Below are 25,006 nucleotides of genomic sequence, written 5' to 3'. Positions count from 1 at the left end.
AATGTAGTTACAGAAAATATTAAATATTTAAATATTAAATTATCTATTAAAATATTAAATATACTCAGCATATTTAATCGAATAAAAGTTAATGAATCCATTTTTCCTTTCACATTCACTTTTTATTACTAGGCAATAAATTATCTTCCCTAAAGGTTTCATTTAGAATTTTCGTTCAAGTTGTTTTTTACCCCATTTTTTTAATCTTTATACAGTAACTTAAAATAAGTAAATCGTCATCACAAACAGTCAAAATTATCTAATATTTAACTCGATTAATTTTTAACAATGCACAACCATCAAAAGAATTCTTCTTAATCCTATTTCAACAAAAACACATATCATTTGATACCATGTCTGTTTTAAACCGTCTAAAATTTTATTGAATTTAAAAACACTCTATTCCAAGTTTCTTTGATAGTATTCATTAAACTCATCCGGAATTTTTATGTAACTTTACTCGTCTAGAATTCTTTATACAAAAGCCATAACTGCATCCATTTGATTGATTTCTCAGTCATATAAGACTGAATATGCTTATAAAAATTTTAAAGTAATGTAACGAATTAATGAAAATGTTTCAGAATAATATTGTTGTGAATCTGCAATGTTCCTTTCCAGCTCAGTTACTTTTATCGTAGGAAGGATATTTATTCGATGCTTCTTCTTGTGCACAACCGACCACCCCGCTACCACTGATTGAAGCAGTATCGACAGGTTTTGTTGGATGCTGGATCAACGACCCCCAAGGTTAGTGACAAACTTGGTGACTTGGCGACGAATGTGGCAACAAAATGGAAGGTACTAGAATCTTTAGGAAATTTGGAGATAGGTCCAATAGGAGGCGAATTATCTGATTCTTCGATAACTTTCTGTGACCTGTCACGGAAATTAAAACAAGCTGGCAGACCAAGGCAGTCACATAGTCAGTCAGAGTTGAATCAACGACGAATTAGTCAGATCAATCCAGCGAAGCGCAAACGTTGAGTAGAACTCAAGCGATTAGTGGATTGAGAATTGAGCTTTCGCCTAGTCTTGTAAACAAGTATTGAAGCAGTATCTAGTCATGTGTTGAGTAGCAAGTCTTATAATAGTGAGTCGGTGTTTGAGTGAAGCTAAAGCGAGGAGACAGTGGAGAATAGCATTCGGTTGGAGATACCTGAATAGTTGCATGAACTCTCTCTCCTCCTGGTGATTTATGTCTGGTCATTTTGTGTGATGTTGTGGTTGTTTATTATTGATTATCACTTGTAGGCTGCTGTATTTTGTCTGTGTATTCGTAATTTCGTGTTAATAAATGTCGTTATTTCTTATTGAGGCCTATTGACTGAGCCACAATACACCCACTATAGCGAACTCAGTGACTTAACAATAATTTCTTTCAATCTGGAAGAAATTCTTAGCAACTATCCGAGTTTTGCGCCTATCAATATCAATTTAAGAATTATATTTAATTTTAACAGCCATTTACTATTGGGACAGAATTTAATGCTTCATCTATTGATTTGAGACAAGGCAGCAGTCATTTTCTATTGTTGCTTAAGCTTTTACGAAGTATATACGAATTAAATTTGATATTTGAAATAATGGTATATATTCATTTCAATATGGCATATATTCGTAATGGTGTAGTTTCTCTTTATGCTCAAGTCAATACAGAAAGCAAATTATCAACTGCATTGTACATATTTTAATCGTTATGAATTTCTTATGATCTTTTATTATAGTAATATTTTCCAAAGAATCAATTTCAAAATTATCGTTTGTAACCAGATCTGTTTCATTATTTAAATAAAATTCAGATTTATTAGTATGTATATTTGTTTGATGATATATTTGACTTTCTAAAAAGTACTGTTCATCAAGGAATTATTATTTCACAGCTTAGAGAATCTACCAGATGACATTTTTTTCTATCCAGACAATAATCAGTAAATATTTCTCTATGTTCTAGCACAACAATGTGTATGTTTCTCTTTTGGAATGCGAAATAATAAACGACACCAAACTCCTTCAATTGTTTTAAGTTAAGCTAATTATTTTAGTTTTCATAAGCAAAACGATTAAACATGAACCAAACCCATATTCATTTCCAGAAGAATTCGACAATGGCGGGTTCGAGACCATTTCCACAGATTTTCTGTGGAAATGGTCTTGAACTCGCCATTGTCAAATTCTGTATCTCACAATGAGGCCACGGCTGCCTTCTATGCTCATTCATTATTGCATATTTTGATGCATTTTCCTGGAAGATTAAATTTTTTACGACATTTTGCGTTTTTCAAAATAACCTTTGCGTGTTATCATCTGACCTTGATGATTTTTACACGAATTATCTATCTGTAAGGTTCAGTCTCGAATAGAATCGTCAGGAACATCTTTGTTGTTTTTTGTGGTGAGTCATTTTCAATTCAATTTTAAATTTTTACAAATAAGTCGTAGCATATTTCTTACTTTTCTCTATTTTACATTTTTCATACAAAAACACAATAAAATTTCAGAATACTTCTTGAAGATTTTATACATCGTTTATTGTTTAAAATATATAAGTTTTTTTCACTTGCAGCAAATGTTTTCTCTCATACTGAAGATTTACAGCATTTTAATGACATTTTCTGAGTATATATTAGATGTCGCAGAAACGAATGTCCACATTTTGAAAAAATGAGGGCATTTAAAAATAATTTTAATTGTATCAAACTTTTATATCTGAACCGTATTAATGGAAATCTAAATTTTTGTCAATTATCGTTTATGTTCTGCGCTGTTCTTTTTGATGAAGATATCAATAAATTTGGAATCGTTGTTATATCTTATGCTGTTTAATTCTTATCTATTTCATTAACTTTTTAAAGATACCTGAAATTAAGGAATACTTAATGAAATTTCAAGCGCTATTCATTATAACTGGGCATTTTACTGAGTTAACAAAATAAGTAAATGAAGTATTTTTATAACATTTTCAGAATATCTACTGTGTATTTCAGAAAAAAATATATATCTACAATTTGAATAATTGTAGCAATCATAATTTAGAGGGGGTAACAGTAAAAAATGCTCATAATTTTGAATATAATAAAAAAATTCAAGGCATGACAATATGAAATGGAAATGAAAATACGGCCAATTAACTATTTTTCGATTTAATTGCTGTTCATACTGTCATTCATTACAATTTTATTATTGTGTTCAAAATTATGAGAATTACTGATATGCCCTCTTTTCGAATACATTATATTTCCACAACTCAAATTTATTAATATTAGAATATTGCCAATTGTCATAAGTATCTAAAAAATTGAAAATGTCATCATGCTATAATTTTAAAACTAGGAAACGAAGAAAAATACGTGATTAAATTATTTCAGAAAGTGAAAACTATTTATATTTCATTATTTAGATGTAATATTTGATGAAAATTATATATTATATATATATATATTAAATTTATTGAAAATGTGGACTACATTGACATCAGTAATAATAATATACTTAGTTTCACAATAAAAACTTTGCCATAATAATCTATTATTATAATTATTTCTCACTGCAAAAAGAAATTAATTTAATTTTTAATAATTAAAATTACAAAAAAAAAATCTATTCCAAGTACTCACTGCCGCCTTTCAAAGAATAAATCAAGAAATTAGTTACTGGCAAATTAAAAAAATCTAGGGACACTGTTTTGGTCTATGGTGGATTGGTAGTTTTTTTTATATTATTATTATTGTAAGAGTTACTAGAAACTTTTGCAGATTTCACTACACAAACATTATGAAAGATCTAATTCTGCTACCATGTCTTACAGTTTATAAACTCTTGTTTCAATTTATGCTGCTGATATTGTTTGGTTACTCACTGTTCAAATAATAGTCGCGAAAATTATTATATGTTTTTTGTGTTTTGATGAAGTGGTAATGTTTATCTTTCATTTTGTTTGTTTATTCTTATGAAATTTTGGAAGGAATTTAATAGATTTTATCCATTAAACAGAAATTATTATTTATTTCTCTCCTTTCATATATACGGCTTGGATTTATTCAAAGCTTATTTTTATTCTGTAGTTTTCCTGCAAAGTGTTTTGGTTTCCGATTTTTGAATACAATTAACAACTATTCCTGGTATTTCTACTTGTATGGTAAAGTGGCTCCAATTATTAATTGGGATGAAACTGATAAATCATGAGATGGTTTCATAAAACATATTTTAGGTATTTCTTATGGCAACTGATGACAATAAGTTTCACAAAATCAATGGGAGTGATAATCCCCAAACTTTCTTGCATGTTCCATAAAGTCCCCCCCCCCCTCCAGTACGGATAAAACTAGAGACCTTGAGTAAAGCCAAAAATGCCTTGCATGCCGTTGACAAACAATAACTGTGAAATATAGATTTTTGGCATGAATTTAACATTTTTACTGAATCTGTTGACGTGCGAATATATATTTAGGACGCATTTCCTAACCGATTAAATCAAAATTTGGCAAGAGATTATAGTTATAGTTACTAAATCATATACCTATTATTTGCCGACGGATTCTAAAACCCTCCGCGCTTTTGCGCATGTGTTAGGACGGGTTTCATTCGACAAAATAGGGGTGAGAGGAAAGATGAAAGGACATGTTTAGATTTAATAATAAAGTAAATTCCGGCAATGCATACGCCCTTCCGTGTCTCACCCCTTAGTGAGACAGAATCGTCAAAAAATGGTCGTCACAGGATATTGAAATGAATAGTAATTTCAATTATTTAAGTCGTGTTTATGAGTTATTGCTCTTACATGCATGCGAAAAAACAGACCAACGGGCGGTAAATCTTTTCACACATTTGGCCCAAAATCTGATAAGAATCTACACTTTGGTTGTTAAATTGCATACCAAATTTTTATTTATCTAGCTCTTTATGTTTGGTAGTTATCGATTTCCCTTGTGTTTGAACAGTCAGAGAGACAGAGTTACTTTGAGTGAATTTCGTACAAAATTTGATAGACATTTACAAATTTGGTCTAAAGTCCATATACCAAATTTTATCCGTCTAGCTCAAAACTTTTTTGAGTTATCGTTTTCACAAACAGATGAGTGGAACATATATAATGCTAAAAATGCGTTTTTCGAGCTCAAGGAGCCATGAAAGGTGAAAAATCGAATTTTTAGACGATTGCAATAATTTCTCTATATTTAGTATATTAGAAAACCCATAATATTTCACAAAATAGAATCTTTGGTGAACAATTGTTTCACTTGGAATCGTAATTGCGAGCAATTTTGATAAAACGTCCTATACATAATTCAATTTTCATAGTTCTGATAGCAAAATGCTCTTCAAATTTTGATAGACATTTAAGCCGTAATTCCTCTTCCTAACACCAGTTTCATTTATTGTCAATCTGAATCATCCTAAAAGACACACATCACAAGACGTCACAATTGTTCTTATGAAAAACTTATCTCTCCATGTCATCTAACATATGATTGCATATTTTTTTACTTGGAAGTGTAAAGTTATTCTCTTTTTCATTTTTCATCATAATTTTTATTTTCTCGTGTACGATATACAGAGAAAGTATTATAATCGTTAAAAAAAAGTGTCTCAAAAAATACTTTGAGCTAGACGGATGAAATTTGGTATATGGTCTTCAACCCTTTAAAGGGCCATTTTTTTCTAGTCATATTATGTTAAAATATTTTTAGGCTTGAAATTAGAATAAGAAAAGGGATTCATTTAGCTTATTAGATAAATTTAATTTGATTAATTAATGAATTTGGTTAATTACTAATTAAGAAATAAATCAAGACACATCATTTTATCTGAGATAAAGAACTGAAGCAGCTAAGTTTCTGACTTACTAAAAAAATTTGTCAGAACTCTTGCCAACCTACATAATTTCATACAAAAATTGATAAATTTGGTGGGAAGCATACTTCCGACGGCCCTAGAAAGGGTTAAGCCAAACTTGTAAATTTCTATCAAATTTTGCGCGAAATGGATTCAGAGGAAGCTTTTTTTTCGGTTGCCTGAATATAAATTGACACGATAGCTAAAAAATAAAGAGAGTTAGATGGATAAAATTTGGTGCACAGATTTAGTACCTAAAATGTAGATAATTATAAAATTTGGAACTAAATCTATTAAAGGAATGGACTTTCAGTCGGTATGTGCATACACAAGCATACAAACACAATAACTAAAAAATTCAATGTTTTTAATTTATGAAATTTGGTATGGTATTTTGCGATTACAATTATAGTTCTGTGTCAAATTTTGGTTTCAATCGGATACTATATGCTGGGATTTATCATTAAAAATAGCCAAGGATTACTTGATAGATTTAGTAAAAATGCTAAATTCAAGCCAACGATCAATATTTCATAATTAATGTTCGCCATTACCAAGCACGGTATTCGCGGGCGCATCCGAGGTCCACAATTTCATAAGGGCGGAGAAGGGTAATAATTTTATTATGAAAGAATATACGAGACAGCTTTGGAGTCATAATTCCTGCTGTTGTGAAACGTGCAATTGATTCTAACATTAACAAGTAATATATATAAAAAATTTTTAAGTCAATCCCTACTTTTTTCAACATTTTTTTTTTTATTTTAGTTACTATTCATTAAATATTTTCGATTAATATAAATATGTATATACATATGACATAATTACAATATTAAGTGGCAAAATAAAGCTTGGCGACAAACTTGGTGACCATTTGGTGACATGGTGACGACTTTGGCGACCAAATAGAAATTATTGGACAAATTTAATTAATTAATTAATATTTGAAAAAAAAACTGTATTAACATCAAGTGTCATCCACTACAAGTTTAAAAAAGTGAATTTGAACTTGAGTGGATGAATAAAAAGTATTTTATTAACGATTGAAAATTTGAACAATATATATAAAGAGAGAGTGTGAGCTAATAGTAGAAATTGAAAAAAGGTAAGACCCAATTTACTTTGATTATGTGAGCACATCTAATATCTTGTTATCTGAATCAAAACATGCTAATTTAAAAAAATGAGCAAATACTATTTTTCAGCTTATCTTATATATTACTTAATATCTTACAGACCTTTCTTAATACACTCCACAATAATGTGCTCAAATAAAGACAGAAAGCGGAAATTAACAATAGAATTTGCCGTAGTATAATAAAAATGAAATCAAATTATCAATTATTTTCCTTTTCAACAAATAAAACAATGGAAACCACTTACATTTCATTGCAACAACAAAATGCATTGTAAAAAATCAAGTAAGATAATATTTTCAGAAATTTTTTTCGAAATTCAGGAAAACAATATTGCATGGCAACAAAGTATCATAATTTTTTTATATCAATAAATATTTATAAATGTTATCCATATTTATAAATGTTATTTCGGAGAAAAACCAGAATTTTGCTTAACTTTTAATTGCTTAAATTAAAATTTCAAAAAAAGAATTCTGAGGTTCGTATTCTCATCTCCTAAAGCTGTGCCATTAGTTTTAGGGGCTCTAATTTTATATCTTTAGTCTAGTAGTCAGTTGAATGGAATGTCAACAAAAGGTACACATTTTCTTTTAATATTAGAAAAGATTTAATATTAGATATACAGAATTAGCTTTGAATTTTAAGTAGCCTGTAAAGTCTTGCGAAATAGTCTGCGTGTCTTAAGAGGTTCTCCAAGTTTCTGTAATATAACAGTTAAATGCAAATCAAAAACTCTGGGATATCACAGAAAGCACAAAAGTACAATGTAACAACTGCATTAAATTCAATTAAATGTTGAGGAGGAAAAAAAAAATATATAAAATAATAAGTTAATATTAAAGAATAAATTGCAGCAAGAAAAACTGTTTCGAAAAATAATAGATCCGGAATTTGATTGAGATAAACAGTATGTAAAGTTTTGGATTAACACAAGGTAAAATGAATAAATGGACAAACAAAAAAATGTATTCCGTGCATCAACCTATCAAAAGCAGCAAAAATAAAACATTCTCTTCGGTGCTAATAGTCTCTATAATGGATGGGAATCTGGTACGCACGAAAAGACCGAAAAGGACATTAGTGGAGCAGGAAACAATCATAATGATAGTTTTCATGAACCTGTGGCATGTCATAATGGCCATGCTAGAAGCTCTTCAAACAAAACTTGACATTATGTTCTTCATTTAGAAAAGCGATTTGTGACATCAGATTTGGGCGCATGATAGTTTGCGATGAGAAAAGGTAAAATCTGTTTGCAATTGGTTATTATTCGATATTCCGAATGTCGGAAAAATCATATCAATATTGATGGGAAGTTTGCACTAATAAAGTTGACTCCAGAATATTTAACAATTTTTAAAAAAAATCATTACTGGATATTTCGGAAATTTTACTGAATTTCTAAATACATTCATTAAGCAATTTAAAAATATTCTTAATGCATTTATAAAGCAATTTTCCTTTATTTTGTTTATTTATTTTTAAACATATTTATGAAACTTTTTTATTTTGCTAAATGTAATTATTAATCGATTTTAGCTTTCTTTATATATATATATATATATATATATATATATATATATATATATATATATATATATATATATATATATATATCAGCAGTTGCTAGGTCGAATAGAAGAAAGTTTTGAAATTTTTAACTTTGATTTATTTCATCCCTGAAGCATAATTTGTGCAAGAAGCGAGGATAAAACCGAAAAGATACAAGTTAAAAAAGACCGAAATTTTTTCCTTCAGAGGTTTTACTATGAAATTTTGATAACGATTTCTTTGACACAGGTCGACATAAGAAAGGGAAACTTAGGTATTTTTAAATGTTGTAAACATTAAGGATTTTTATCCCTTCACTCGGAGCGTGAGAAAATGCCGATAACAAGTTTTATAGAACGCATGTGGAATTAATTAAATAAAAACGGGGAATTTCATCGGAAATTAGAGAAAATTTTAGAATGAAGAAAATATGGACTAAATAAGATAAAAATTAGGAAATTAATTAGGATTTAAATTTATATTATATATATATATATATATATATATATATATATATATATATATATATATATATATATATATATATAATGTAAAACACATATTTTTGCATCAGAGTCGTGGCCGAAGAGAGAGGGAAGACACTTTGAATTTTAAAACTTCACTTTATTCCATCCCGGGAGGCATAATTTATGTACAAGCAAGAAACGACGATGTATATCAATCTACATCACAACACAAGAGCGAAAGAGAAAAGAGCATAAATAGGAAGAAATAATTTTCCCCGGTCATTATATACTGAGAGATTCTGATAGGGATTTCTTTATTGTTGATTTAAGTAAAGGAATTACAAGGACCTTTTACAGAAATTTGCTTGGATTGAAAATTTTTTATCCCGTCACTCGGAGCATGAGAACCGCTGATTTAAGCATTTTTACAGAATTTTTGTAGTATTAATTAAACGAAAAAGGTGGAATTTGATCAGGAAATAAGAGAGCATTTTAAAATGAAAATATGGACTAAATTAAGATAAAAATTAGTAAATTAATTAGGGCTTAATTTAGATTTAGAATATATATATATATATATATATATATATATATATATATATATATATATATATATATATATATATATATATATATATATAATAGTTAAATTATTTCATGAACTAATCTTTTTTACCGATTTGCTGAAAGATCTTGACCGATTTGATCTTGATCTAGGAGATCTCTTAACCTCGGACATTGCAGATGGACGAGATAAGGGTTTGGCAATGAAATTATTTCGCAAGTATTTGTGTATACATCTTTTTAACAGTATGCTTACTATTTATCAAGTTTATTTAATGAGTGGGGAAAAATAGAAGGGAGAATTAGTTTTAGTAAGAAATTTATCAATAAAATTAGGTTGAAAGCTGTTGGAAATGCTTTTAATCTCATCGAACCCGAACGTGATTTCTTGGATGTTTTAAGGAATTTTATGTTCCGATTTCCTTCATTGAGATATTGTCTCTTTTATCTAATTTTTCAAAGTACCGACATAGTGAACAGTTTCTTGTGAAATTCATCAAGTTCTGATAGATAATAAGCATCATTGTTCCAGATAAATCAAGGCATGTTAATGATTTGGCTAACCCCAAATGATTCTTAAATTTTGGATCACGTTGTCAAACGAGGAGCTTGCTGATTTCAGGGATGGATCACAGAGTAGAGTACTTGAACTCGAAGTTCTCAACTTTTGGATTTAACAGTGATTAAAGTAAGATACCAAATAGATGCAGGTACATAAGAAAAGGATGTTGATTGCAGAAAGAAATAAAACGTTAAATTACTTAACAATAATCGATCGAGGCAGACACTGAGATCATGAAAATCTTTCCATTTTATAATCTTCAACGATTATCAGGAACACAGTAAAAATAATCTTGATTTAAAATATTTTATTAAAATTTTATAACTGGATTAATTGGATTTCTTTTTAACAAACATTGATAAATACTTCATCTTTGTATCTATTTTCCAATTTACGAATGGGAGCAAAACTATTCCGATGGAAATTGGGCCCGAAAGTTTTTCTCCTCCAGAAGAGTCTTTAAAAATCTTGCATTGAGCATTGAGATAATGTTAGCTATTGACAAATAATTATAAATATGCCAAAAAAATGCATTAGCATGCTTCTAACAGCTAAAATAAAGCCTTTCGCTTATTTCGAAGGTGGGTTGGATTTTTCAAATGAATTAACTTAAAAAGACGGAAGATGACATTCATTGCAAGGACTGAGTTTTTAAATAAAACAATGCTTTTATTTCATTCATTTAATAATATACAGAATAATGTATTCTGTACTGAAAACATCAATCAACACAAAAACACTTTGAATTGGTGTTGAGCTGTTTCATGCATAGGTTGATATGGATGCTCGATTATACTCGATATAGCTGGTAATCGATTATTTTGCCTTTGGAACGAAACTGCCTGCTCGGTGAGTCTCGAAGTTTGCTATGATATAAGGAATGAGTTGATACCCAAATTTGTTAATACCAGAATCAGATTTATACTGATGCTATATTGTACCCTATACTTTTTTTTATCTGATAATAAATATTAAAGTACATGAATAAATATTAATACACTAACTATTAATAGTACAAAATTAACATAAAACTGCAAATGTAGTTATAAGATCAAATATAAAATCTCATCTATTTAAAAGAATGCGTTTTGGAGTTTACATTCATTCGAAAGTATAGTCAGGCGATAAACCTTTTGATAGATTTCGATCCCAACTTGATACAGATCTTTATTTTTGTACTTGATACAGATCTATAGTTCTTTACGTTGCAAAAACTGTGCATCAAATTTTACCTATCTAGTTCTTTACATTTTGTAGTTATCGTTTTCACATGTACATGGGTAGCCGGACAGTCAGACTTCTTCTAAACGGGAATTTGTCCAAAATATGATAGAAATCTAAAAAAAAAAAAAAAAAAAAAAATGATGCAAAGCCATATTCTAAATTTTCTCCGCCGAACGTCCATAGCATTTTTGAGTTACCGTGTTGTTGTCGTGTGACAAGTGCAATAAAAAATAAGGGTGGAGGAGGGGGGGGCAATTAGAGTAGGTCGAAAGAATGCAGAACAGCCCTGGCCTCATTTTCAGCTTTATCGGAATAAAGAATATTCCGGTAGCTAAAAATATCATTCGGATCCAGTTGCACGTCTGGGCAGTGCCTGCATTCTTCATATAGTCTGGAGCCATCAAGCATGATCCTCATGCCCCTCAGATGTCCTGTGCTGAATCTTGCAATTTTGGTTGTGATGTCTCTTTTATAATTTAGATTTGTCAGGCAGAATTTCTTTCGATTGGTACAGAACGTTTGTCTTGCCACGGCATTAGCATCCAGAGCAGTAGTAAAAAGGGGTGGGAACCTCTGCTCTGGCCTCCTTAGCAAGAGCGTCAGCCTGCTCGTTTCCCTCAATGCCCACGTGGGCTGGGATCCATTGCAAGGTGCATGACTTCTTTGTTGCCACGATAGAGCACATAAAAGCATTAATATTCTGGGAAAGCCCTGAATAGCCTCTAAAGCGGATTTTTAACGTGTTCACAGATAGATATAATTTGAAATGTTTTCTGGAGTCAAAGAGGTTTGATATTTGGAAATTTGACAAAATCACAAGAAATCGATTTTTTTTCGACGATTGCATTAATTTCTCTTCTGATACTTTGTATGCGAGGAAATAAAAATGAAGCAAAATATCCCATATTGTAACTTTAGTAAGTCACAAGCCAAACTATATTTTACAGTATTATTAAGCAATTGTTTTTATTATTAAATTTATTAATGCTCTTTAATATCATTTAGTTGAAATATAAACTTTGTAAAATTTATCACTTTCATTGTCATGCATTCCTTTAGTTCTTATAATATAAATTTGTGCTATAAAATAAACAGCAAAATGTGATAGTTTTACAGTATATTAGTCTCAATGTTTCGTAAATCAAATATGCACAAGGCCCAACTTTTGTTCATGTCAGACTTATTACAGATGATGTATTATTATCTTTATTATGAAGACATTTATGTAAAATGTAATAAGTTTTCTTTATAATAAACCTGTATAAATCAGGATTTACAAAAATTATAGTATAAGGTATACACTGAGGTGGCGCCTCCGATTAACGTGCCTAACATACTTTTGCCTGGCGAAATTCAGCAACTCGAAGTGATAAAGAAACAACAAGACTTTGGAAGTTCCCTGCAGAAATATTGAGCCATGCTCCATCTGTGGAGATCCGCAATTTTGATAGTATTGCCAGGGTAGGATTTTGTGCACAAACGGACCTCTCGATTATGTCTCGTAAATGTTCAATAGGATACATGTTGGGTGCTCTAAGTGACCAAATCATTCGCTTGAACTGTTTAGAATGTTCTTTAAACAAATCGCGAACAGTTGTGGCCCGTTGATATGACGTTTTGTCATCCATAAAAATCCATCGTTGTTTGGGTACATGAAGCTCATGAATGACTGAAAGTGGTCTCCAAGTACCAGAACATAACCATTTCCAGTCAATGCTCAGTTCATTTGGGCCAGAAGATTCAATCCATTCCATACAAAAACAACCCACTCAATTATGGAACAACGATCAGCTTGCTCAATGCGTGGGGTCTTCTTCACATTCGTAGCCTAACGTTAGTTCTTACCAACTAAAATCGAGACTCATCTGATCAAATCACGGTTTTTCAGTCGAGATGAAGTAGGCGATGTCGTGCTCTTTGTGAAGGCACCTCGAATCGGTCTTCTGCTAACATAGCCCATTAAAGCCAAATTTCGCCTCAATGTCTAAACGACATGTCCGTGGTACTTCATACATTGATTCTTGTGCGTTTTTTTTAACGCATTGTTTTTATCACTTAACATTGACAATTCTATGTACTTGACGCTAGGTAAGGTCATAAAGTGCATACAGTCGACCACTACATGTCCAGGGTGGGTGGTTGTACCTGAAATTAGGCATTCTTGGCACACTATTGACACCGCGGATCTCATAGAATGTCCCATACGTCAAGCCCCAACTACCAAATCTGTTAATTCCCGTTATGCGGACACAATCACGTCAGAAATCTTTTCACTAGAATGTAAATGAAAGCCCTACGAATGTACTACCCATTTATACATTTTGTAAGCGATAATACTGCTATCTGTATGCTTGTATATTGCAATCTCATGTCACTTCAGTATATAGGTCATTTCAGTCACTCTTCAAATTATAATTCCTTTTTAGTCATTAAGTTAAGTTTTATTTTTATATATTTATCAAAATAAACTTATTATATACTATCAAATCCCAGACACGGAAACCTCCGCTCATTTGCGGATGATCCTGAGGGCGTTGATGCAACCAAAACACGGTTGAGATAAAAGAAATTTAGAAGGAGATGTTTAAACCTTATATAGTTTTATGTTAAGTTGAAATCTGCACTATCAACGTAGTTAGGGAATTTAACAATAGTGAAGGATATGCAGAAATGAACTAGCCAAATTTATAACCAGCGGAAATGCTTCCCCCCAAACTTTTATAGAGTATTCTATGATAAAGTTCTTTTTCACCCCACCTAGCATGAGTCCTGTACAGGATAGGTGAGTGCTTTTTACAGTAGTTAAGAAAACTGGTATTTGTGCATTATTAACCATGCGTCATTTGAGAAACAATAGTTATGAAAGAGCCTATAAGCTTACATTGGCGATTAATCTTTGAAATGTAGTTCACAAGCAAGTACAAGAATATAGAACAATAATTAAACAAGCCAAACATTTTGCTCCTTTTATATAGTGTGTGTGTGATTTAAAAATAAAAACAATTCTCAACAATGATCCAACCACAAAAATGAATCATGCGAAATAAAACCAACAAGTATAGGAATTTTTCAAAGAAAAAAATCTTTTTTTTTTTTTTTTTGTAGAAATAATATCTTGAGTATTTTATAAAAAGAAGAAATTATAAAAAAAAAAACTTCAGAAGGATAATAAAATCACAGATATGCATGCCTATGAAAATGTGTGTATTTCAATCTCATTATAACCACGTGACAGGATGGATGCTGATTCTTTCAAGCGGCCTTGGGAAATCTATAAAACACAGTCGACCGAACTTGCGAACTCTTCGAAAATGACGGTTTAACTCTAAGGTTTAATCACTAATATTCATTCTGTTCAGAAGGAATAGCATGTTCTGTCAAGCACAGCTTCATATTAGAAGATTTGCAAGGATCTGGTAAGTCAGATATAATTTCAACGGAATTTGAAAGCTGAAAATTTTCTGTCAAGACAGTTCCTGAATTCACAATTGTAAAATTTTTTCATATATCTAATCTCTTTAAATAGTAGTTGCTTATGTTTTGAAGAGGCCAACTTATCTGACGCCATAGTTATATGACAAATTTAACTTGCTTTTCACTTAAAAATGTATCTGAATCCTTAGCGTTGACGTTTTATCATTAAATTTTAATTTTTGTTTACATTTTGCGCAATTTTTTTGAATAAAAAAAGACGCAGTAAAAAAAAAATCATTTATTTGAAGTCGTGTTTTTGTTCACCACCAAGGAAAATATTCAATTCATTTATTTTGTTTAAGTATTTGAGGCTGTAATTAAAATTAAGATTTAAAAAATTATGATAATCACAGAAAGAAGAACATGGCATTTGACATTATAGAGTAGTTAATTTTTTGAGTATAAGATGAATGAAAAATTTTTCCTGAAATTATTTTTCGTGATTATTCTATGAACATTTATTTTGACTGTTTGTATTAATTATTATGCTACAACATGCAATCCGATATTAGATGACACATACTGTTAATATCGTTGGGTGGATCCTAGCACAGCCCACCTCTTGGCGTCTTTTTGAATTCTTGCCAAATGAGTGGCGATAACGTCGCAAATGTGGCAACCTAGACTTATTTTTTTATTTTTTTTTATTTTTTTAATTATATTTTATTTATTTATTTGTTATTTTTTTATTATTTTTTATTTTATTTATTATATCTATTTATTTGTTATTTTATTTTTTTATTATTTTTTAAATTTTATTTATTATATTTATTTTATTTTATTTATTATTATTTCTGGCCTTCAAGTATCGTTTTTTAATTGAAAAATAATAATAATAACAAATATTCAATTAGTAGTCAACTTGGCGAGATTTCAAATAAGTCGCCAAGAGGTGGGCCCATCTAGGATTTTACCATATCGTTTCGTGACAGTGAATGTCCGTTATAGTTAGAAAATCTCAAATTTATGAAATCCAAAATGGTTATATAAAAAATTAATGATGGAGTTTCCCGAAGGCTTGTCGACGCTAATTGATCACACATGGTTATACAACATTCGAGCGTAATTACTTTTAAGACGCAATATAAAAGACATCTTTAACTTAAGAAAAAGCTAAGGAAAATTCCATTAATTTTTTTTAAGATTCTTAATTTTTCGACGTTATTTATTCAAAATAACTGAATTTCTTACTGTACGCATTTATTACTCGCCTTTGGCGTCTCTATTAAATATCTTGTGTAATATTGTCTTAATGGCCAACAGCAAAAGGGTTTTAAACTTCAAATTATGATGGAAAAATATATTAATCAGATAATATTTACATTATATATATCATATAATATTTGATGGAATTTAGAAATCTTATACTATTCCGCTCATTGTGCTATCCATTTCCATTATTTTTGCCTAAACCATTATTCATTCAATTATATCACAGAAAAGAGCTGCCATATTTAAAAAATGTGTTTACTTTCAGAATATTGATCCTGAAGTTAAACTTTAATTGTTATACGACAAAGTATCAAGTTTTATTAAGAGCCTACCTTATATCGAAATCCACTCAACATAAAAAAATAAGCAGTATCTTCCTATCTTGATCATCAACATTGGAAAAAAGAAAGGATGAAAGCATTAGTAACATGAATAAAACGATTTGGGTTTCACTTCAACAATAAAATATATTGTTATAAAATATGTTTTAAAATGAATTAAAAATTGAAAAAAAAAATTACCAGGCAAAACAATTTGTAACATTGAAAATGTAATGTTTCGAATTTTAAGGTAATGTAAAAATCACTTTTGAACTGTAATATTTTCAAAAGTTATTGTGGTAAAGCGCAGAAATTTGATTAATTTTTAATTTATTAAAATTCTAAAAATATCGCTCAAACCATCTATAGTGTGTATATGCTAAGTTTGAATGCTCTAGGTCAAAAGTCCTGTTATATGGAGGAGCAACACGCCTGTCTTATTATTAGTAGAGATGTGTATAAGAGACTATCAATCAAAAAAACAACATAATGAAATTCAATTTAAAAATAAATATTCCCTTGAACCAAATAAAAGATACATTGTATTTAGAGAGTGCTAATGCTGCTATAAAGCACAAATAAACTTAACCAAATTAGAAATAAATATTAAGTTAAAATGCAAAAAATAAAAAAAGGAACCAAAAAGAAAGAAATAATGAATCCAGCCATAAGAAGTTTTAAACGCGGGAAAATTAAATTTAGTTTAACGTTGTGCGTTTGGACTAATAGGTTTATTTTCTTCACAAAGTTTTTTTGGCGTTTTACTTTCAACTGGTATGTGTTTTGCTTTCATATTTTCATATTTTAATAATGTATTTTGTTTTTTATGATTAAATGGACTCTTTGTAGTTATTATTTTTATTGAATTTTGCTGTGGTCTTGCTTAGGTTTAAAAATTTTGAAATAATGTTTTGCTTGTTATTGTGTAATTTATTGTCTTTGATTTTGTGATACTAATTCTTATCTCCAAAACATAAATTTCTTGGGATTTTCGGCTGACGAGTGGTCAATTTTTTCGACGAAAATCAGACCCCTTCACAGAAAAAAATTCCTGGTTTGAATCTCTGAGAGTTACCTTTAGAAAAATCTTCAGGCCTGATTCACTATTTTTTTCTTTTTGGTTCCATTTTTGCATTTTAACTTAATATTTATTTCAAATTTTATTAGAGATGTGAATCTTATCCTGAAATGGTGTGAATGCTCGGAGTAATGCCTTCTTCGAACATTCTGATTATTGCCTATAGTTTTAACTAACCTAAATTTTTATGCAAATCTTCGGCCCTATGAGTCTTATTTAATAAAACAGTCTTCAGACATTAACAATTTAAATAAAATGTTCCAATCTTTTGCTATTAAAATTGAGTGGATTGTGAAAATGTAAATATCAGTATTTTATGAAAATGTCATCTAAAATTTAGGCCACCCCATTGTCTGACTCAAAGAAAATACCTCAATCACCACCCGGTGATTATTCTGCGCTGATTGGCCTAAAGTAATAAAATTGTTAATTGCCTTAAAATAACGATATGCAGAGCTTCATAACTGATCGCAGAAGATTGAAACATTCAAGTTAGAGCGTCAAGAATATTTTACTGTTTATGATTCCTAGGACAAGTATAAAATTTATGTAATTTTATAAAAATGCATTTATTGACAGAAATAAAATAAAACATTCTTTTACACCATTTAGAACATTTTCTCAACTGTACACATATTCCTATTTCGAATAGTTAAGGTATTAGTCATTGGGACTTGGTAAAAGAGATTTATGGATCATGATTAAATCATTAAGAAAAATGATAATTTGAAGAATTAAAAAACATTCACAGTATATAAGCCTAATTTTAAAGAGAAAAAAAGAAATAAATTTCTAAAATGAGAATGAAGAATATTTTTTTATAAGAAGAGTTCAATACAAATAAGAAAGTTAAAATCAACAAGTGTAAACACTATCAGGAAAAGCTCATCAAACGTATAAAACGTTTCTGAAAATTTCATAATAAATTTCCGAAGTCTAGTATAATAATTTTAAAGTGCAGTGGAATCCCAATTAAACTGAGCCAAAAATTTCGAACTGCTAATATTTAATTTTCCTTTTAGGGCGCTGAAAGAAGATAAATTTATTAATATCCCCAAAAGTATCAGGGAAATTTTATTATTCCAGATAATATTAAAATTTTAATATCTTATCTACTGCCAAGTTGATCGTGAAGCTTTCGCTTTAATTACGTATCTTGGTTCATTTGTTTTTCAATAAAGAGTCAAATTTAAAAAAAATCGAGCTATGTCGGAATAAATTAAATCTTCACTAACGTTAAAGATTAGTAATCTTTGGAAACCAGTTGGCTTCCCAAAATTAATGACTTCTAAACATTTCTATTAAATATTTGTGTAACTTGATGTTCATCAAGTTACACATCAATAAAATAGTTTAATTTCTTTAGTTAAATTGTAAGTCGTATCACTGCCTCTCCGACCCGCCAGAAGGCATACGGATAAAGAGAACTGAATGACCGGACCGTCGCAACAGCAACATTGGCGGGAACTGTGGTTGACTCCTAAGGGCCATCACTGGCCACGGTAAAACCCTTCCCGAAGGAAGTACGTCCCGTCATCGATGGGATGAGCCAGATCCCTCACCTTTTTGTGTACCCTTCAGGGTGGCGAGATCCAACCATCATACCGGAAGTATTTCATCCTCATTTCGAGGTGCCCCCCGGGGGTAAATTGTTAGTTAAATTGTAAATAAAATCATTTTTTTAAAACGTTGCCATAATTGAAGTCACAACAAAGGACACGCAATTCTAATCACAACAGCGTTATGCATTTTCCAATTTTTCTGTCAATATCTTCATATGCTTTCAACTAAATTACAAAACAAAGCAGCTTTAAAAAATGACCACTCTTCAAAAAAATTTAATTATTATTTAATTCTGAAATTAGACGACAATTTTTATCATAACATTTCAAAGTTTTTATTGAACGCAATTTAGCATTAAAAAAATAAGCCGAAGGAAATATTAGTAACAAGCAATAATTGCAAAATGCATTGTTGTCAAGCAAAATTTGAGTTTCTACTCAGCAATAAAATGTTATTTAAAACAGGCAAAAAAATATATATTTATATATTTTTTAATCACTTTAAGATAGGGAAAAAAGAATGTACAGTAAAAAAATTGGTATCATCGATAAAAAAATGCTTTGTTAAGGTAAAAATCATTCTTATGCTATTACACACACACACACACACACACACACACACACACACACACACACACACACACACACACACACACACACACACACACACACACACACACACACACACACACACACAGAGAGAGAGAGAGAGAGAGAGAGAGAGAGAGAGAGAGAGAGAGAGAGAGAGAGAGAGAGAGAGAGAGAGAGAGAGAGTTTTTAAAAATATATTTTTAATCATTTAAAAAAATATTTTAAGCTTATTCAGAAAAAAGATTTTACTGTTGTTAAGAAACTCAAATCATTCTCATTGCTACTACAAATATTTCATCATGGTCCTTTCTTTTATTGTTGAAAATAAAAGCATGACAATATGATTTATTTTTCTATAATGAGTAAGCTTCTGTTTAAAGTCTAATATTCTTTTTTAAAATTCTGTTTCATTAATAATTAAAGTTTAACTTCATAAAAAAGTAACAAAGAATCTTTTCTAAAGTCTATTCATTTGTAAAGACTTCTGGTCTTACTTGTAATATAATTGTGTAGGTGACAATATTTATATTTCTTATTATTTGAAAATTGTTTTATTTTTACAATAAACTGAATTTTTTGTTGAATCAGAGAAACACTCAGTGATTGGTCAATCCCTTGAGATATAAAGTCATAAAATGTTTTCTATAATATGCACAAAACTTTAATGCTGAACTGCTGGATGATTTTGTTTTCTGTGCACATATTTAAAAAAAACATGGTTGTTTACATCAAAAAGGTTTTTATATTAATTGAAGTTTAATCCTTTTGTTTGAAATTAAAGTTTGGGTGAGATGAAAGAAAATTAGGAAATGCAAAGTGTAATGACAAGAGCTGTGTAATGCTTCTAAAGTAATATGAGTTATACGATTATCAAAATTAGAAATTTCAAAATATTTTTCTGAAGAAACTATTAAAAATCTAGATGCATAAAATATTTAATTGCAAATTTTATTAATCCACACGAACTAGATAGTCGCCAAAGTCGGCTAGTAGTTAATAAATATAAATATTTGTATTTTGATGCATTTAAATCAATTATTATTATTCTGTGCAAATACAGCTACTAAAAAAGCATAACACAAAGTCTTAGAATATTTTTCAATTTATTAAAATTTTGCTTTCTGATTTCATGTAAGTAAAATAGTAAATTAATGAATCTAAATCGATTGATTTTTTTTCACAACTGAAATAATTTTTTTCTGTGTTTTAGAAATAGACTACAAATATTTTTCTGATGGTAAATCTTATGCTAATCAGTGGTATACCCCTCTGAATATTCAAGAATACTATGAGTTACATTATTATACATGAAGATAATAAGTCACAATATTACATTATTAAAGTTATTCGCCCTACTGCAGTAGGTGTAAAAAAATCAGCTGTCAATTTAAAAGCTGTTATAACACGCTACCCAATACTAATTTAAATCAAACATATTCTCAGTTAGAACTGATTTATTACGCCAGCAAAAGAATTATGCTGTAATGACCACAATATTTTAATGGTATTTGATTAGCTGTTGTCTTTTAAAATTCAAATTCTATTATTGAGCTATGAAGCCGTTTCTCGAAGTCTAAAATTAGCATATGTATATGTCAAACTTTTCATCTCCTTATTTTTACTACGCTCCGAGCATAAAAGAAGAAAAAATTTCCCGTTGTGAAATGTTGAGTCAGCAGTTCTATAACGACAGCGAAAAAAGCGATTGGTGATGAAATAGTCCAAACTAATCAATTTTGTAAACATTTTGATGTACGATATCAACGCAGATGAGTGATTATTGAATAATTGCTTTTCATTTATATTTGTGTAATCAAAATGTAAAAAAGTATAAATATATATACAAAGATACGGGGAGTTAAAAAGTGAACTTTTTTCGGTTATTTTATAAAAAGTGAATGTTTACAGATGGTCCAATTTCGAAGCTAATGATTGAGGGATGTGATTTTGCAGCAGATTCTGAAGGAATGTGATTTTTGTTTTTGCATTTTATGTCGGCAATTACAAAAGAAACTTCTGTAAAGATATAGGCATCTATAAAAAAAACCCAGCGTAATTGATTTATATATTCGAATGTGTTTTTACTTGGCGTCTGCTATTGGTAAAGTTGTTCACTCCTTAATGACAGCGGAATAGGTTATGACCGTTTAATCTCTTGCAAACTCGTTCACTACAGTTTTTTGCCTACAAGTACTTAAGAATCGATTATGAGTTAGAACTGTAAGTCATTCACATAGAATAGCCAGAAGCCATTTTTTGGGGTATGGACTTCCATTCATTCAACTGGTTTTCTTTCACTTGAACGACTTCTCTTCGTTTGTGCAGAAATACTGTCTTGATGTGATGGAACTTTTCGACGCGATTGGAGAGTTCGGGCCATGGCAACGGAGGGTCTTCATCGTGCTCTTCTGTATGAATGTGGTGGGCATCTTTCAAAACTTTTCCATCACCTTCCTTGCTCCAAACATGGATTTTCAATGCGTTGAACCCCCTTCATACAGAAAAGACAATGACAGTGAAATCGCTCTGTCATTGGACTCTAGATGTCAGGTTCCCGTGGGACCGAACGAAACCTCGTCCTGTACTCGGTGGGAGTATAATACTTCTCTAACTTCGCAAACAATCGTCAGTGAGGTGAGTTCTTTGTATTTTATGAATATAAATTCACCAAAGCCGAAGAAAATTATTTATTTAAAAAATAATTTTTTATTCAAATACAAATTGCTAATTGATTTAAATGAACACTCGGCTCATTTGGCTAATTTCTTCCAAAATATCGAATTATTGTTTTATTAAATATATTTTTATTAGATTTAAATTACTACATCATTTATTGAAAGGTTGTAAGAAATTATTTCAACTGTAAGAATTTATTAATGTTTCTACATTTATGAGTGTTATTTACAGTTAAATATTTTTAAAAGTTGATAAAAAGAAATTGAATAAGAAATTGATAAGAATTAGATATAAAGAAATTGAATTCTGATATAAAGAAATATAAGTCTGATATAAAGAAATTGAATTTTATTTTCTTCAAATGTTCCATATGATATGGATTACTTAATAACTGAAATCGGAAATTATAATATTTATTGGACTGTTTTGTAGGAAAGTCTGAATGTGCAAACATAGAAAAGGGTATCATTTATAGAAAATAAGTTTTTAATTGCATAAAAAAAACTCAAAATGCTCTAAAGTATTAAAAAGTATTAAATTTTTCTCATGTCAAATTTTGACTGAAAAAATATTTTTTTTCCTCAAAGCTTTTGAAGTAAATCCGACAAATTTCCGAAATTTTCTTCCGAGGAACTTCAGAATTCGAGCATATAACCCGAATGATAACAAGTAGTGGCAAATTTTAAACTATGCAGCTCAATTTCGGCCTTGAGGATCTGAGTTCGAGACACGATTCTACGGAAGAACCGTCGTGAAAGTGGGTCTGGTGAACGTTAAATCCGTCGGAGCCAAATTTCCTCCCACTGGTATTTTGCAGAAGTTCGGAAAGGGAGGTGTCAGCCCAAGGGTCGTCGTCTGACAGCGGTTCAAAATTATATGGTCCGTCCCACAAAAAAGCTGCTTTAAAAGAGAACGTTGATAAAAGTAACGTAAATTTCTGATGTAAGGCTTTAGCATGAAATAATCTTTCGAGATACTAATAATACATTTTTTTTTTTTTTTTGCCATTGCATTGCCATATTCTTAAACTTTCTTTAATATTATTATTATTGAAAAGATGTGTATCTAGTGCATACATAAAAGAATGAATTAAATTTTAAACGAAATACATTTGATGAAAGAATAAACGCAGTTCTTTTTGTGGTTCCACGAAATGAAATGAAATCAGCATTACTATTCTAAAAGAGTTTAGACATTGTTTTGGATTTCTACCACATAATTTCTGAATAATGAAGCATAGAGGGTTTGGAAACATAATCTGTCTAGCATTATGTAATGAATGTCGGACGACCAAAGGCGGAAATTAGAATAGCTTTTAGATTTGGAAAATGTACAGTAAATATTGGACAACTTGTGGTGATAATTAAAATGGCACCAAGACATGAAAATAGTACAAAGGAAGCTCAAGAAAGAATTTACTAAGATAATTAGTCTAATTATAAAACTAATTAAGCAATTTACAATTTATAAAAAGGAGCATGTGTCTAAGTATAATAGATATTGTGCAATAAATGTTTAATAATTAGAGAAAAACTCTATGCTCATCTTGTATTATAGCGGATATTTGCTTATGTATTCATGAAAAATACCAAGCCATTTTGATTGCTAGATATAATTTTCTACAAATGATAAACCCAAATGTTGTGATTTCTAAAATATTAATAATGAAACAAAAGATACAAAATGGTACACATTATCAATTAAGCGTTTTGGAATGAATACATTTTCAGGCTGCAAAGATAGTGTCGAGTTATCAACAATTAAACAACATTTTCGAATCCTGTTCTTAATGATTTTTATTTCTGCAGTGGAATTTGGTGTGTGATCGAGAATGGTTAATTTCTCTTGCAAAATCCGTCTACATGATAGGTTTCCTACTCTCGGTCTCTTTCTTCGGGCAAGTCTCAGACTGGTGAGTTCATATTTTCTCCTCTTATATGCAGTGACAGACTTCCAACTAGACAGACTAGTTAATTGCCTAGGGCCACAAACAGGACGATTAAAAGACTTTATTTTCCTAGTTATCAAATATATAAGTCTGTAAAAAATACGAATTCTACGAATGATAAAATAACAGGATAACTTTAATATTTTATCAAGTATAATAATTGTCCAGATTCCTTTATGTTTTCTTGCAATTAGTTATTAGAATATTTATAAATGCTTCAATAATATTATGTACAAATATGGATGACTTGTAGTCTGAAGTCATAATGAATAAATAAAAACAAATACACATTTACAAAGTTAATAAAATTAAAACTATTAACATAAATATAATGTTATATTATTAAACTATTAACATAAATATAACTTTCTTAAGATATTTCTTTCAAGCAAAGAGATTGAAAAAAAAAAAAAGAATTCTCTGAGATAAGACATTTTAAGAATCTGTAAATATAAAAGTAATGTTTTGGTGAGTCAACGAATGAAAGCAACATCAGTAAATTCTGAAGCATTCAAGGAAAATAAATTTAAAGAAGATCGGAACATATATTTCAGATTCAAATTTCTTTATTTTACACTTAAAATTTTCCTTTCTGTGCAACGCGCACACAAAAAAAGTATATTAAATATCTCGCGTGAACAGAAATTCAGTAATTAAAGTAATAAAAAGTAACAATGTAAAATATACTTAAACATTTATTAAATAAAATTAGAAAAAAACTACAAGTAAATAAAACTGGTATCATTAAAATTGTATTTTTTTAAATTTTAAAGTGATTTGAAAATGATTTTTATTCATTAATA

At 29.7% G+C, this 25,006-nt stretch overlaps 1 protein-coding gene across 1 annotated transcript in view; it reads left to right on the top strand.

The window, feature by feature from the left end:
- The first annotated feature begins 2,348 nt into the window (after positions 1 to 2,348).
- The window catches only part of LOC129981387 (organic cation transporter protein-like), a 55,123-nt gene continuing 32,465 nt past the window's right edge, over positions 2,349 to 25,006 (top strand). The window contains exons 1-3 of the mRNA XM_056092218.1: positions 2,349 to 2,395; positions 21,905 to 22,213; positions 24,064 to 24,167. Of these exons, the coding sequence (XP_055948193.1) occupies positions 21,923 to 22,213; positions 24,064 to 24,167 (395 nt within the window). The 5' untranslated portion in view covers positions 2,349 to 2,395; positions 21,905 to 21,922. The remainder of the gene's footprint in view (positions 2,396 to 21,904; positions 22,214 to 24,063; positions 24,168 to 25,006) is intronic.

This window comes from Argiope bruennichi, chromosome 8, assembly GCF_947563725.1.
Source record: "Argiope bruennichi chromosome 8, qqArgBrue1.1, whole genome shotgun sequence".
Lineage (NCBI taxonomy): Eukaryota > Metazoa > Arthropoda > Arachnida > Araneae > Araneidae > Argiope > Argiope bruennichi.
The sequence above is the reverse complement of the archived record's forward strand: the minus strand, read 5'-3'. Positions and strand labels throughout refer to the sequence as shown.